General features: G+C 49.1%; 1 protein-coding gene across 1 annotated transcript in view; it reads left to right on the top strand.

The window, feature by feature from the left end:
* The window catches only part of LOC138279154 (vomeronasal type-2 receptor 26-like), a 191341-nt gene that overhangs the window by 10631 nt on the left and 163342 nt on the right, over positions 1 to 17368 (top strand). Inside the window, exon 2 of the mRNA XM_069219376.1 lies at positions 1976 to 2267. Within this exon, the coding sequence (XP_069075477.1) occupies positions 1976 to 2267 (292 nt within the window). The remainder of the gene's footprint in view (positions 1 to 1975; positions 2268 to 17368) is intronic.

Below are 17368 nucleotides of genomic sequence, written 5' to 3'. Positions count from 1 at the left end.
TTCTGACTTTGGGTGGACTCTGGTTCACTCCTCTTGCAAGTGCCTGTTCCGGTACTTCTGTGGGTGCTGCCTGCTTCTGGGAGGACTCCCTGACTTGCTGGGTGCCTCCTCTTTCTCCTCATCCAAGTGGCGACATCCTGGTCCCTCCTGGGCCACAGCAGCACCCAAAAACCCTAACCGCGACCCTTGCAGCTAGCAAGGCTTGTTTGTGTTCTTTCTGCATGGGAACACCTCTGCAAATTTCTTCATGACGTGGGAAATCCATCCTCCAAAGGGGAAGTTTCTGGCCATCTTCGTTCTTGCAGAATCCACAGCTTCTACCATCCGGTGGCAGCTTCTTTGCACCCTCAGCTGGCATTTCCTGGGCATCTGCCCACTCTCAACATTGTCGCGACTCTTGGACTTGGTCCCCTTGTCTTACAGGTACTCAGGTCCGGATATCCACTGTTGTTGCTTTGCTGGTGTTGGTCTTCCTTGCAGAACCCCCAATCACGACTTCTGTGCTTTCTGGGGGTTATAGGTGCACTTTACACCTACTTTTCTGGGTCTTGGGGTGGGCTATTTTTCTAACCCTCACTGTTTTCTTACAGTCCCAGCGACCCTCTACAAGCTCACATAGGTTTGAGGTCCATTTGTAGTTCGCATTCCACTTTTGGAGTATATGGTTTGTGTTGCCCCTATACATATGTGCTCCTATTGCAATCTATTGTAACTTTACACTGCTTGAATTACTTCCTTTTGCTATTACTGCATATTTTTGGTATTGTGTACTTATATCTTGTGTATATTTGGCATCCTCATACTGAGGGTACTAACTGAGATACTTTTGGCATATTGTCATAAAAATAAAGTACCTTTATTTTTAGTATATCTGTGTATTGTGTTTTCTTATGCTATTGTGCATATGACACCAGTGGTATAGTAGGAGCTTTACACGTCTCCTAGTTCAGCCTAAGCTGCTCTGCTAAGCTACCGTCTATCAGCCTAAGCTGCTAGAAACAACTCTTCTACACTAATAAGGGATAACTGGAGCTGGTACAGAGTGTAAGTACCCCTTGGTACCCACTACATGCCAGACCAGCCTTCTACATTGGTTTTGGTGTTATTGCTGGTATTGGTTTTAATTTGACGCAGGTGTTGGTTATGTTGCAAGTATTAATGTATTAATGTTGTTGCTGGTGTTGTTGGTGCTGCTGTTATTGATTTTGGTTCTTGTGTTAGTGTTACATTTTGTGCAGATGTTGGTTTTGGTGTTATTGCTGGTATTGGTTTTAATTTGACGCAGGTGTTGGTTATTTTGCAAGTATTAATGTTGTTGCTGGTGTTGGTGTTATTTTGGCACAGTTGTTGATTTTGTTGCAGGTATCGATGTTGCTTGTGCTGGTGTTAGTTATGGTGCAGGTGTGGGTACTGATGTTGGTACTGGTGATGGTATCTGCACTGGTACTAGATATGCTCTAACACAGCACCATAAACAGTAGTACACATAACATGTACAAACATGCAGGGGTTTGATGGGGACAGGCTACCACTATGTGAAGAGGTCCAATATTACTGGCAGGTTCCTTTCCCATGGCCGTAGTTATTACAATAGTTGTTCTTTTCCCCAGACTTGTTTTAAGTCTGGTGATCTTGTAGCTTTGTGACTAGCAAGTTGCAGAGATACTTCATGTTTTTGTGGGGCCGGGTGGGGTGGTGCACTGGTGGACCAGGGCAGATTTCTCCCAGAATCTCTGATATGGAAGGGGGAACTTTGAGGTGATCTGCTGCCACATACAGCAGGTGGAAACAGCACATGTAGGTCATCAGAACCTAGGATGATGCTGATAGAGCACTGCTCTTGAACTGATTCGCTTTTTACAACACAAAAACAAATACCTCCTGTACAGTTCATTACTCTATATTCTTGTTACTCTGCTCATGTTGCAAGCAGTGACAAAGCTGTAATTTTCTGATGTGTTTCCTACTCTTTCAGGGGTTCATTTGAGCAGGTTTTGCAGGCCCTGGCCTTCATCTACGCCGTGGAGGAGATTAACCGAAACCCCGCTCTTTTACCAAACCTCACCCTGGGGTACCATATATTTGACTCCTGTGCTAGTGAGATGAAGGCTCTTCAGAGCACCCTGAGCATCATGTCACAACAAAATGAGCCAGTTCCAAACTACAGGTGTCAGAGCGAAGGAGCCCTGGTGGGCTTCATCGGCGACCTGTCCTCCTCGACCACCTACTCCATGGCCCAGCTCCTGGCGCTGTACAAGTATCCGCAGGTAGGCGCCCGGCTCACTTCACCTCTTTCAATGCTTTTATTAGGACACTGCCAGTCATTCAGTACCAGGGGGCTCAGCTCAAGGCCTCAGAGAGATGTCCTGTAATATGTTGCATCAGAAATGATGCTCAGGACCCAAAACATTCCAAGAGATGGCAACTAATCATTTGAACAACAGCAATCTAATGTAACCTTGGACCAGGTTAGACAAAGTGACCACTTGCAGCTACTTGTCTCGTACGTCCTGTGACATACAAAGGACCATATCACAGTCCCGATCACGTCCTTTGACTGTGAGCAGAAGGGAGACATGAACCTGATTCCAACTAAATCATGATGTCTACATTGTGTGCACTAATTACAGTGCATGCACTAACTACAGCACGTGCACTAACTACAGTTCATGCACTAACTACAGCATGCACAGTAACTACAGAATACACACTAACTACAGCACGTGCTCCAACTACAGCACGTGCACTAACTACAGTGCATGCCATCACTACAGGAGATACACAACTACAGCAGATGCACTATCAGCAGATACACTATCTACAGTGCATGCACTAACTACAGCACATGCAATAACTACAGTGCATGCACTAACTGCAGTGCATACGCTAACTACTGCAGATGCACTAAATACTGCACATGCATTAACTACAGCGTGCACACTGTCTACAGTGTGTGTGCTATCTATGGCAGATGCACTAAATACTGCACATGCATTAACTACAGCGTGCACACTGTCTACAGTGTGTGTGCTTGTTGGAGGCTGGACTGGCTTGTAGTGAGTACCAAGGGGTACTTACACCTTGCACCAGGGCCAGGTATCCCTTATTAGTGTATAGGGTGTCTAGCAGCTTAGGCTGATAGATAATGGTAGCTTAGCAGAGCAGCTTAGGCTGAACTAGGAGACGTGTGAAGCTACTACAGTACCACTAGTGTCACTTGCACAATATCATAAGAAAACACAATACACAGTTATACTAAAAATAAAGGTACTTTATTTTTATGACAATATGCCAAAGTATCTCAGTGAGTACCCTCAGTATGAGGATAGCAATTATACACAAGTTATATGTACACAATACCAAAAATATGCAGTATAGTCTTAGAAAACAGTGCAAACAATGTATAGTTACAATAGGATGCAATGGGGACACATAGGGATAGGGGCAACACAAACCATATACTCCAAAAGTGGAATGTGAACCACGAATGGACCCCAAACCTATGTGACCTTGTAGAGGGTCGCTGGGACTATTAGAAAATAGTGAGAGTTAGAAAAATAGCCCTCCCCAAGACCCTGAAAAGTGAGTGCAAAGTGCACTGAAGTTCCCCAAGAGACAAAGAAGTCGTGATAGAGGAATAATGCAGGAAAAACACAAACCAACAGTGCAACAACTGTGGATTTCCAATCTAGGGTACCTGTGGAACAAGGGGACCAAGACCAAAAGTCACAAGCAAGTCGGAGATGGGCAAATGCCCAGGAAATGCCAGCTGTGGGTGCAAAGAAGCTTCTACTGGACAGAAGAAGCTGCGGTTTCTGCAGGAACGAAAAGGCCTAGAGACGTCCCCTTTGGTGGACGGATCCCACTTGCTGTGTAGAGTCGTGCAAAAGTGTCTTCCCGCCGAAAGAACGCCAACAAGCCTTGCTAGCTGCAAATCGTGCGGTTAACGTTTTTGGAAGCTGCTGCGGCCCAGGAGGGACCAGGAGGTCGCAAATTAGACCAGGAGATAGAGGGGAAGTCGAGCAAGACAAGGAGCCCTCTTAGCAGCAGGTAGCACCCGGAAAAGTGCCAGAAACAGGCACTTCAAGGATGTGTGAAACGGTGCTTGCCGAAGTTGCACAAAGGAGTCCCACGTCGCCGGAGACCAACTTAAAAAGTCGTGCAATGCAGGTTAGAGTGCCGTGGACCCAGGCTTGGCTGTCCACAAAGGATTTCCGCCGGAAGTGCACGGAAGCTGGAATATTTGCAAAAGACGCGGTTTCCAACAATGCAGTCTGGCGTGGGGAGGCAAGGACTTAACTCCACCAAACTTGGACTGAAGAGTCACTGGACTGTGGGAGTCACTTGGACAGAGTTGCTGGATTCAAGGGACCTCGCTCGTTGTGCTGAGAGGAGACCCAAGGGACCGGTAATGCAGCTTTTTGGTGCCTGCGGTAGCTGGGGGAAGATTCCGTCGACCCACGGGAGATTTCTTCGGAGCTTCTAGTGCAGAGAGGAGGCAGACTACCCCCACAGCATGCACCACCAGGAAAACAGTTGAGAAGGCGGCAGGATCAGCGTTACAGAGTTGCAGTAGTCGTCTTTGCTACTATGTTGCAGTTTTGCAGGCTTCCAGCGCGGTCAGCAGTCGATTCCTTGGCAGAAGGTGAAGAGAGAGATGCAGAGGAACTCTGATGAGCTCTTGCATTCGTTATCTAAAGTTTCCCCAGAGACAGAGACCCTAAATAGCCAGAAAAGAGGGTTTGGCTACTTAGGAGAGAGGATAGGCTACTAACACCTGAAGGAGCCTATCAGAAGGAGTCTCTGACGTCACCTGGTGGCACTGGCCACTCAGAGCAGTCCAGTGTGCTGGCAGCACCTCTGTTTCCAAGATGGCAGAGGTCTGGAGCACACTGGAGGAGCTCTGGACACCTCCCAGGGGAGGTGCAGGTCAGGGGACTGGTCACTCCCCTTTCCTTTGTCCAGTTTCACGCCAGAGCAGGGGCTTAGGGGTCCCTGAACCGGTGTAGACTGGCTTATGCAGAATTGGGCACATCTGTGCCCAAGAAAGCATTTCCAGAGGCTGGGGGAGGCTACTCCTCCCCTGCCTTCACACCATTTTCCAAAGAGAGAGGGTGTAACACCCTCTCTCAGAGGAAGTCCTTTGTTCTGCCATCCTGGGACAAGCCTGGCTTGACCCCAGGGGGGCAGAAACCTGTTTGAGGGGTTGGCAGCAGCAGCAGCTGCAGTGAAACCCCCGGAAAGGCAGTTTGGCAGTACCAGGGTGTGAGAAAGTAGCCTCTTTCTAGCCTTGTTACCCCCACTTTTGGCCTGTTTGTGAGTGTATGTCAGGATGTTTGTCACTGTTTTCACTGTCTCACTGGGATCCTGATGGCTGGGCCCCAGTGCTCATAGTGAAAACACTATGTTTTCAGTATGTTTGTTATGTGTCACTGGGACCCTGCTAGTCAGGACCCCAGTGCTCATAAGGTTGTGGCCTATATGTATGTGTCACTGGGACCCTGTCACACAGGGCCCCAGTGCTCATAGGTGTGCATGTATGTGTTCACTGTGTGGTGCCTAACTGTCTCACTGAGGCTCTGCTAACCAGAACCTCAGTGGTTATGCTCTCCCATTACTTTTAAATTGTCACTAACAGGCTAGTGACCAATTCTACCAATTCACATTGGCTTACTGGAACACCCTTATAATTCCCTAGTATATGGTACTAAGGTACCCAGGGTATTGGGGTTCCAGGAGATCCCTATGGGCTGCAGCATTTCTTTTGCCACCCATAGGGAGCTCTGACAATTCTTACACAGGCCTGCCACTGCAGCCTGAGTGAAATAACGTCCACGTTATTTCACAGCCATTTTACACTGCACTTAAGTAACTTTTAAGTCACCTATATGTCTAACCTTTACCTGGTAAAGGTTAGGTGCAAAGTTACTTAGTGTGAGGGCACCCTGGCACTAGCCAAGGTTCCCCCACATTGTTCAGAGCCAATTCCCTGAACTTTGTGAGTGCGGGGACACCATTACACGCGTGCACTACATATAGGTCACTACCTATATGTAGCTTCACAATGGTAACTCCGAATATGGCCATGTAACATGTCTATGATCATGGAATCGCCCCCTCTATGCCATCCTGGCATAGTTGGCACAATCCCATGATCCCAGTGGTCTGTAGCCCAGACCCTGGTACTGCCAAACTGCCCTTCCTGGGGTTTCACTGCAGCTGCTGCTGCTGCCAACCCCTCAGACAGGCATCTGCCCTCCTGGGGTCCAGCCAAGCCTGGCCCAGGATGGCAGAACAAAGAACTTCCTCTGAGAGAGGGTGTGACACCCTCTCCCTTTGGAAAATGGTGTGAAGGCAGGGGAGGAGTAGCCTCCCCCAGCCTCTGGAAATGCTTACTTGGGCACAGATGTGCCCAATTCTGCATAAGCCAGTCTACACCGGTTCAGGGACCCCTTAGCCCCTGCTCTGGCGCGAAACTGGACAAAGGAAAGGGGAGTGACCACTCCCCTGACCTGCACCTCCCCTGGGGGGTGTCCAGAGCACCTCCAGTGTGCTCCAGACCTCTGCCATCTTGGAAACAGAGGTGCTGCTGGCACACTGGACTGCTCTGAGTGGCCAGTGCCACCAGGTGACGTCAGAGACTCCTGCTGATAGGCTCCTTCAGGTGTTAGTAGCCTATCCTCTCTCCTAGGTAGCCAAACCCTCTTTTCTGGCTATTTAGGGTCTCTGTCTCTGGGGAAACTTCAGATACCCAATGCAAGAGCTCATCCGAGTTCCTCTGCATCTCCCTCTTCACCTTCTGATAAGGAATCGACTGCTGACCGCGCTGGAAGCCTGCAAACCTGCAACATAGTAGCAAAGACGACTACTGCAACTCTGTAACGCTGATCCTGCCGCCTTCTCGACTGTTTTCCTGCTTGTGCATGCTGTGGGGGTAGCCTGCCTCCTCTCTGCACCAGAAGCTCCGAAGAAATCTCCCGTGGATCGACGGAATCTTCCCCCTGCAACCGCAGGCACCAAAAAGCTGCATTACCGGTCCCTTGGGTCTCCTCTCAGCACGACGAGCGAGGTCCCTCGAATCCAGCGACTCTGTCCAAGTGACCCCCACAGTCCAGTGACTCTTCAGCCCAAGTTTGGTGGAGGTAAGTCCTTGCCTCACCTCGCTGGGCTGCATTGCTGGGAACCGCGACTTTGCAGCTACTCCGGCCCCTGTGCACTTCCGGCGGAAATCCTTTGTCCACAGCCAAGCCTGGGTCCACAGCACTCTAACCTGCATTGCACGACTTTCTAAGTTGGTCTCCGGCGACGTGGGACTCCTTTGTGCAACTTCGGCGAGCACCGTTTCACGCATCCTTTTAGTGCCTGTTTCTGGCACTTCCCCAGGTGCTACCTGCTTCAGTGAGGGCTCTTTATCTTGCTCGACGTCCCCTCTCTCCTCAGGTCCAATTTGCGACCTCCTGGTCCCTCCTGGGCCCCAGCAGCGTCCAAAAACGCCAAACGCACGATTTGCGACTAGTAAGGCTTGTTGGCGTCTTTTCGGCGGGAAAACACTTCTGCACAACTCTCCACGGCGAGATGGATCTGTCCACCAAAGGGGAAGTCTCTAGCCCTTTCCGTTCCTGCAGAAACCTCAGCTTCTTCTGTCCAGTTGAAGCTTCTTTGCACCCGCAGCTGGCATTTCCTGGGCATCTGCCCATCTCCGACTTGCATGTGACTTTTGGACTTGGTCCCCTTGTTCCACAGGTACCCTAGATTGGAAATCCACAGTTGTTGCATTGCTGGTTTGTGTCTTTCCTGCATTATTCCTCTAACACGACTACTTTGTCCTTAGGGGAACTTTAGTGCACTTTGCACTCACTTTTCAGGGTCTTGGGGAGGGTTATTTTTCTAACTCTCACTATTTTCTAATAGTCCCAGCGACCCTCTACAAGGTCACATAGGTTTGGGGTCCATTCGTGGTTCGCATTCCACTTTTGGAGTATATGGTTTGTGTTGCCCCTATCCCTATGTTTCCCCATTGCATCCTATTGTAACTATACATTGTCTGCACTGTTTTCTAAGACTATACTGCATATTTTTGCTATTGTGTATATATATCTTGTGTATATTTCCTATCCTCTCACTGAGGGTACACTCTAAGATACTTTGGCATATTGTCATAAAAATAAAGTACCTTTATTTTTAGTATAACTGTGTATTGTGTTTTCTTATGATATTGTGCATATGACACTAAGTGGTACTGTAGTAGCTTCACACGTCTCCTAGTTCAGCCTAAGCTGCTCTGCTAAGCTACCATTATCTATCAGCCTAAGCTGCTAGACACCCTATACACTAATAAGGGATAACTGGGCCTGGTGCAAGGTGCAAGTACCCCTTGGTACTCACTACAAGCCAGTCCAGCCTCCTACACAGGGTCTGTGCTACAGACCACTGGGATCATGGAATTGTACCAACAATGCCAGGATGGCATAGAGGGGGCAATTCCATGATCTTAGACATGTTACATGGCCATATTCGGAGTTACCATTGTGAAGCTACATATAGGTAGTGACCTACATGTAGTGCACACGTGTAATGGTGTCCCCGCACTCACAAAGTTCAGGGAATTGGCTCTGAACAATGTGGGGGCACCTTGGCTAGTGCCAGGGTGCCCTCACACTAAGTAACTTTGCACCTAACCTTTACCAGGTAAAGGTTAGACATATAGGTGACTTATAAGTTACTTAAGTGCAGTGTAAAATGGCTGTGAAATAACGTGGACGTTATTTCACTCAGGCTACAGTAGCAGGCCTGTGTAAGAATTGTCAGAGCTCCCTATGGGTGGAAAAAGAAATGCTGCAGCCCATAGGGATCTCCTGGAACCCCAATACCCTGGGTACCTCAGTACCATATACTAGGGAATTATAAGGGTGTTCCAGTAAGCCAATGTAAATTGGTAAAATTGGTCACTAGCCTGTTAGTGACAATTTGAAAGAAATGAGAGAGCATAACCACTGAGGTTCTGATTAGCAGAGCCTCAGTGAGACAGTTAGTCACTACACAGGTAACACATTCAGGCACACTTATGAGCACTGGGGCCCTGGAGAACAGGGTCCCAGTGACACATACAACTAAAACAACATATATACAGTGAAAAATGGGGGTAACATGCCAGGCAAGATGGTACTTTCCTACAGTTCGCATTCCACTTTTGGAGTGTATGGTTTGTGTTGCCCCTATCCCTATGTGTCCCCATTGCATCCTATTGTAACTATACATTGTTTGCACTGTTTTCTAAGACTATACTGCATATTTTTAGTACTCTGTACATATAACTTGTGTATATTTGCTAACCTCACTCTGAGGGTACACTCTGAGATACTTTGGCATATTGTTATAAAAATAAAGTACCTTTATTTTTAGTATAACTGTGTATTGTGTTTTCTTATGATATTGTGCAAGTGACACTTGTGGTACTGTAGTAGCTTCACACGTCTCCTAGTTCAGCCTAAGCTGCTCTTCTAAGCTACCATTATCTATCAGCCTAAGCTGATAGATAGATTCCAAAAGTGGAATGCGAACCACGAATGGACCCCAAACCTATGTGACCTTGTAGAGGGTCGCTGGAACTATTAGAAAATAGTGAGGGTTAGAAAAATAGCCCACCCCAAGACCCTGAAAAGTGAGTGCAAAGTGCACTAAAGTTCCCCAAAGGACATAGAAGTCGTGATAGGGGAAATCTGCAGAAAAGACTCAAACCAGCAATGCAACAACAATGGATTTCCAGTCGAGGGTACCTGTGGAACAAGGGGACCAAGTCCAAAAGTCACAAGCAAGTCGGAGATGGGCAGATGCCCAGGAAATGCCAGCTGTGGGTGCAAAGAAGCTGCAACTTGACAGTAGAAGCTGAGGATTCTGCAGGAACGACTAGGGCTAGAGACTTCCCCTTTGGAGGATAAATCCCTCTCGCCGTGGAGAGTCGTGCAGAAGTGTTTTCCTGCCAAAAGATCGCCAACAAGCCTTGCTAGCTGCAAGTCGTGCGTTTAGCGTTTTTGGATGCTGCTGTGGCCCAGAAGGCACCAGGATGTCACCAATTGCGTCTGGGGACAGAGGGGGCGTCGAGCAAGACAAGGAGATCTCTCAGAAGCAGGCAGACCCTGCAGAAGTGCCAGAACAGGCACTACAAAGAAGAGTGAAATGGTGCTCACCCGAAGTTGCACAAAGGAGTCCCACGTCGCCGAAGACCAACTTAGAAAGTCGTGCAATGCAGGTTAGAGTGCCGTTGACCCAGGCTTGGCTGTGCACAAAGGATTTCTGCCGGAAGTGCACAGAGGCCGGAGTAGCTGCAAAAGTCGCGGTTCCCAGCAATGCAGTCTGGCGTGGGAAGGCAAGGACTTACCTCCACCAAACTTGGACTGAAGAGTCACTGGACTGTGGGAGTCACCTGGACACAGTTGCTGGATTCAAGGGACTTCGCTCGTTGTGCTGAGAGGAGACCCTGGGGACCAGTGATGCAGTTCTTTTGTGCCTGCAGTAGCAGGGGGAAGATTCCGTCGACCCACAGGAGATTTCTTCGGAGCTTCTAGTGCAGAGAGGAGGCAGACTACCTCCACAGCATGCACCACCAGGAAAACAGTTGAGAAGGCGGCAGGATCAGCATTACAGGGTTGCAGTAGTCGTCTTCGCTACTTTGTTGCAGTTTTGCAGGCTTCCAGCGCGGTCAGCAGTCAATTCCTTGGCAGAAGGTGAAGAGAGAGATGCAGAGGAACTCTGATGAGCTCTTGCATTCGTTATCTAAGGAATCCCCAGAGACAGAGACCCTAAATAGCCAGAAAAGGGGGTTTGGCGACCTAGGAGAGAGGATAGGCTAGCAACACCTGAAGGAGCCTATCAGAAGGAGTCTCTGACGTCACCTGGTGGCACTGGCCACTCAGAGCAGTCCAGTGTGCCAGCAGCACCTCTGTTTCCAAGATGGCAGAGGTCTGGAGCACACTGGAGGAGCTCTGGACACCTCCCACAGGAGGTGCAGGTCAGGGGAGTGGTCACTCCCCTTTCCTTTGTCCAGTTTCGTGCCAGAGCAGAGCTAAGGGGTCCCTGAACCGGTGTAGACTGGCTTATGCAGAAATTTGCACCATGTGTGCCCATGAAAGCATTTCCAGAGGCTGGGGGAGGCTACTCCTCCCCTGCCTTCACACCATTTTCCAAAGGGAGAGGGTGTAACACCCTCTCTCAGAGGAAGTCCTTTGTTCTGCCATCCTGGGCCAAGTCTGGCTGGACCCCAGGAGGGCAGAAACCTGTCTGTGGGGTTGGCAGCAGCAGCAGCTGCAGTGAAACCCCGGGAAAGGCAATTTGGCAGTACCAGGGTCGGTGCTACAGACCACTGGGATCATGTGATTGTGCCAACTATGCCAGGATGGCATAGAGGGGGCAATTCCATGATCATAGACATGTTACATGGCCATATTCGGAGTTACCATTGTGAAGCTACATATAGGTAGTGACCTATATGTGGTACACGCGTGTAATGGTGTCCCCGCACTCATAAAGTCTGGGGAATTGGCCCTGAACAATGTAGGGGCACCTTGGCTAGTGCCAGGGTGCCCTTACACTAAGTAGCTTTGCACCTAACCTTTACCAGGTAAAGGTTAGACATATAGGTGACTTATAAGTTACTTAAGTGCAGTGTAAAATGGCTGTAAAATAACGTGGACGTTATTTCACTCAGGCTGCAGTGGCAGGCCTGTGTAAGAATTGTCAGAGCTCCCTATGGGTGGCAAAAGAAATGCTGCAGCCCATAGGGATCTCCTGGAACCCCAATACCCTGGATACCTCAGTACCATATACTAAGGAATTATAAGGGTGTTCCAGTATGCCAATGTAAATTGCTGAAATTGGTCACTAGCCTGTTAGTGACAATTTGGAAAGAAATGAGAGAGCATAACCACTGAGGTTCTGGTTAGCAGAGCCTCAGTGAGACAGTTAGTCATCACACAGGTAACACATACAGGGCACACTTATGAGCACTGGGGCCCTGGCTGGCAGGGTTTCAGTGACACATACAACTAAAACAACATATATACAGTGAAATATGGGGGTAACATGCCAGGCAAGATGGTACTTTCCTACACACGGTGTCCCTCAAGGTCTGCTGTTTGTCCTTCAGCACCCCTACGATGGTGCCCAGGGCGGAGCCGATGGTCCTGAGCTCCTCCCTGAACCCCAAATACTGCTCCTCCTGCAAGCGCAGGGTCTCCTGTAACTTGTCCAGGACTGTAGCCATCGTCTCCTGGGAGAGGTGGTATGCTACCATGATGGAGGAGAGGGCCTTGTGGAGAGTGGGTTCCCTTGGCCTGTCCTCCCTCTGTCGCACAAGAGCCCTCCCAGTTCCCCTATGTTCCTGTGCCTCCGTCCCCTTGACCGTGTGCCCACTACCACTGCCCCCAGGTCTCTGTTGTTGTTGGGCTGGTGGGTTAGCCTGGGTGCCCTGTAGTGGTGGACACACCGCTGATTGACCTGTCCTGGGTAGGGAGGTTTGGGCTCGCTGGGTGGGTGCTGTGCTGGTGTTACCAGAGGGTGGAAGGTCGGTGTTAGGCTGTGCCTGTGCAAGGCAAACCGACTGTCCTGAGGCCCACGATGGTCTGGGCTGGTCATCAAGATCCAGTAGGGCAGAGCTGCTCTTGTCACTGTGGGACTCTTCTGGGGGTGGAGTGGTGTTGTCTGGATCCTCTGGTCTGGTGACGGTCCTTTGGGTTCCTGCAGGGGCATAAGAGCATGATTATTGCATGTGTGTGTGTCATGGTGTGCAATGGGTGGGTGTGCGTGAACCCCAGTGCAAGCATTCCTGTGTGGGGGCTTGTGTGATGATGGTTGGGGGGGGTGTTCTGGGTATGTGCAGTGGGCATGCTTTGGTGAGGGGTGAGCATGCTTAGTTGTGTCATGCAGGGCTTGGTGTTGAGATGGGTGGTTTGTGTTATGGGTAGATTAGTGAGGATTTGGAGTGATAGAGGAGGGGGTGAGGGTGGGGGTGTGTGAGATCATGCAGGTAGGGTGGAGGATATGATAGTTAAGATTTGACTTACCAGTGTCCCATCCTCCACCGACTCCTCCGAGGCCCTCAGGATGCAAGATGGTCAACACTTGCTCCTCCCATGTTGTTAGTTGTGGGGGAGGAGGTGGGGATCCGCCGCCAGTCCGCTGCACCGCGATGTTGTGCCTAGAGACCGTTGAACGCACCTTCCCCAGTAGGTCGTTCCACCTCTTCCTGATGTCCTCCCTATTTCTTGGGTGCTGTCCCACGGCGTTCACCCTGTCCACTATTCTGCGCCATAACTCCATCTTCCTGGCTATGGATGTGTGCTGTACCTGTGAGCCAAATAGCTGTGGCTCTACCTAGACGATTTCCTCCACCATGACCCGGAGCTCCTCCTCGGAGAAGCAGGGGTGTCTTTGGAGTGCCATGGGGTGGTGTGAGTGAGGTGTGGGGTGGTGTATGTGGTGATGAGTGTTGTGAGTGTAGTGGTGTGTGGTGTTTTGTGCTTGGATGTTGTGTGGGTGATGGTGTTGTGTGCCTCTGTGTGATGGGGTTGTCAATTGCTGTGCTGTCTCTCTGGCCTTCTTTCAGTATTTGTGGTCGTAGGGGTTTGTGGGTGATGTGGGTGTGTGTTTTATATTGTGTTGGGTGTGTGGGAGTGGTGTGCGTATGTGTATCAGGTGTGTGTATTTAGAATTGTCCAATGTGGCGGTGTTTTGGAGATGTGTGTGTATTTTGAGCGCGGCGGTGTGTACCGCCAATGGAATACCGCGGTTGAAAGACCGCTGCGTGGATTTGTGGGTCGTAATAGCATGGGCGTGTTTCTGTTGGCGTGGAGGTGGAGGATTTGTTTCCGCATGTTTATCGCTGACCTTTGGTGTGGTGGTGTTGTGTGGGTGTCTGAATTTCGGCGGATTCCGAGATGTGTGTCATAATAGCTGTGGCGGTCTACCGCGGCTGCGGCGGTGTATTGGCGGTCTTCTGCACGGCGGTAAGCGACTTTTACTGCCAATGTTGTAATGACCCCCATTGTCATAAAAATAAAGTACCGTTATTGTTAGTAACTCTAGCATTGGTTGTATGATTACATAGACTCTGGGGGCTCCACAGTGAACCCCCAGTATTGCCACACCAGCCTTCTGAGGTTTTCCACGCAGCCCCAGCTGCTGCCATCCCTCAGACAGGTATATGCCCTCCTGCTGCTTGTACAGCTCAAGTTCAGGAAGGCAGAAACTAAGTTTTTCCTTTGTGAGAGGGGTGTTACACCCTTTCCCTTTGAAGGAAATAGGGGTTAGAGGCAATTTGGAGGGGTAGCCTCCCAGAGCCTCTGGAAATGCTTTGAAGGGCACAAATGGTGCCTTCCTTGCATAATCCTGTCTACACCGGTTCAGGGACCCCCAGTCCCTGCTCTGGCACGAAACTGGAACAAAGGAAAGGGGAGTGCCCACTCCCCTGTCCATCACCAACCTAGGGGTGGTGCTCAGAGCCCCTCCAGAAGGACCCTGGTTTCTGCCATTTTGTTTTCAGGATGGGCAGGAAACTCTGGGAGCATCTGAATGGCCAGTGCTAGCAGTTGACATTTGAGCCCTCCCCTGATAGGTGCTTACCTGGATAGGTGACCAAACCCCCTTTCAGGTTTATTTAGGGTGTCTCCTTTGGGTGGTTCTTCACAGACTCCAGCAGGAATCCTCTGCATCCTTTACTTCACCTTTTCACTGAAGAAACTGCATCTGGACCTCCAGGAACTCTACAAAACTGCAAGAAAGAAGCCAGGACGAATTCTGCAACATTGTAACTTCAGCTCCTGCCAGCAACTGTAACTGTTTCCCAGTCGTGCATTTTCAGAGGGCATCCAGTCTTTAGCTTGCACCAGAAGAGTGAAGAAATCTCCCTAGAAGTGAAGGTATCACTTCCCTGCTAAAGCAGGTACCCTCTGCAGCAACGACCAATGGCTTGGGTCCCGTCTCCCGGTGAGGTGCCTGATTCTAGAAACACGGATGGTGGACTGAAGTGGTCCCGACTGTGCTGATGTCCAGCTGTCTAACTTTGGTGGAGGTAAGAGCTTGCCTGCCCATGCAAGACAGTACCCCCGGCACCGCGTGATTTGCAGTTTTGTGTGCAACCTTCCATGAAGTTCTTCGTGCATAGCACAGCTCCGGCACACAGCACTCACTCCTGTGATACACAGCTTCCTGCAACGTTCTCCGGAGGCATGGGACCTTTTGTTATAGTGCTGCATGGTCCTCCATTTGCACCTCCTTTGTCCTCATCTGGTGGGACTCCTATTCACGCTACCTGGTCTTCTTTGTGTTCTCTGGTCTGCTGGCAGGCCCCTCTGACTCCTCCTCCTGGGTAGAGTCGCCCTGGTCCTTCCTGGTCATGAACAGTGCCATTTTCTGCTAACTGCAAGTTTTGCATGTGCCAAGGCTTGCTGGCGGAATCCAGTGATGCAAACCAGACTGCAGTCATCCATCCGGTGTGGTACATCATCTGCACCAACCATAAAACCGCATCCATCTTCTCGGGTGCAGTACTGACTGGTGTTCTTCACTGATGGTTCCACTTTTGCACCTTCATCTGGGTTAGCAGGGGCTCCTGTTCTCCCTGGACTCTTCTGTGCTTCTTGGACTTGGTCCCCTTCTTCTACCGGCCTTCAAGTCCAGGAATCCACTGTTGGTTTCTTGCAGTCTCTTCTGCTTTTGGCATAATCTCCTGTCTCATTTTCTTCTGTGTAGTAGGAAAGGTCCTGTGATTTACTCCTACTCTCCTGGGCTATGGGGTGGGTTCTAATACTTACCTTTGGTGTTTTCGTACACTCCCAGCGCCCCTCTATACACTACACTTGCCTAGGTGGGAAACCAACATTCGCATTCCACTTTCTTAGTTTATGGTTTGTGTTCCCACAGGTAACTATTTCTAACTATTGTGATTTTCACTATTTGCTCTGTTCTCTTACTGTGTACTTACCTGTTTTTGGATACTAGTGTATATATATTGTAAATTACTTACCTACTAATGGAGTATAGTCTCTAAGGTATATTTTGCAAGTGTGTCACTAAAATAAAGTACCTTTATTTTTGTACCACTGAGTATTTTCTCTCATGTTTGTAAGTTCTGTGTGACTGTAGTGATACTGCCTGAGCTTTGCATGTCTCCTAATTAGGCCTTGGCTGCTCATCCACACTACCACTAGAGAGCCCAGGCTTCTAGACATTGACTACATACACTAATAATGGATAACTGGACCTGGTATGTAGTGTAAGTTCCTCTGGTACTCACTAAAAACCAGGCTGGCCTCCTACACTACAGAATTGAGGGACCTGGAACGAATCGCTCCCTGATTGTTCAAATAAGCCACTGTCACCTAGTTGTCAGAGTGCAGCCTCTAGAGGGTGACAAAACTGCTGGAGGGCCCTGACCACATCCATCAATTCCATCCAATTGGAGGACGTGCGGCTCTCCTGAAAAGACCAGTGCGCCTCAATGGACAGATCCCCTACGGCAGCCCCCCAAACCAGGGAACTGACATCCGTTGTGAAAATCAAGGGCAGATCCGGTTGCAAGGGAACTCCTCTCAACAGATTGTCTTGAACGGACCACCACCGCAAACAGTCTGACTTTGTCAAAGAGACAAAGAGAGTATTAAAGCTGAAGTCAACAAGATGCTGGAATTTGGAGTCATTGAGCGCTCAGATGTCCCTGTGTCAGCCAAGTTGTTTTAGTCCCCAAACCTCTTTTCAAGGGTGGAAAGAAAGAACAAAAGTTTTGTGTGGAATGACCTGTCGCTGTGGTTCTGATCAGGGGCCAGTACTTACCTTAACTCACTGAGATTGGCTTTGTCATTCTTTGTTAACCCTGTGTCTGCTAAATATTATTTTCTTCCATAGGATAACATTGAGAGGAACTCTGAAAATTGCACTGTATTGATTTTTGAAACTGCAAAGTATTTATACTTAAAGGTCTGCTTAACTGATTACAAAGTTCTTGGGTTTGAAACATATATAAAACATTTTTGAGTGCATGTCTCATCTACTGCGTCTGTGAGTGCAAGAAATGTTTAGCACTACCCTCTGATAAGCCTAATTGCTCGCCCACGATACCACAAAATAGAGCATTAGTCCTTTCTACTTTTGCATCTGCAAACCAATTGTGGATCCACTGGACTTTCTGCACAGAGTACTTTATTTTACAGCACTATATAGACAAACCAACTTCCTACAAGGTTGTTACTATATCAATTGTAAATATTCAAGCACTATGTTTCAGGCATTCTCTTCATTCTTCTGCTTCCCTGCTCCTTCAGGTTTCTATAGTTAGAAGTAGCCACCATTGTGTGTGTATTTCTTTGTCTGCATTGCA

This window comes from Pleurodeles waltl, unplaced genomic scaffold (assembly GCF_031143425.1).
Source record: "Pleurodeles waltl isolate 20211129_DDA unplaced genomic scaffold, aPleWal1.hap1.20221129 scaffold_68, whole genome shotgun sequence".
In the NCBI taxonomy this organism is placed as follows: domain Eukaryota; kingdom Metazoa; phylum Chordata; class Amphibia; order Caudata; family Salamandridae; genus Pleurodeles; species Pleurodeles waltl.
The sequence above is the reverse complement of the archived record's forward strand: the minus strand, read 5'-3'. Positions and strand labels throughout refer to the sequence as shown.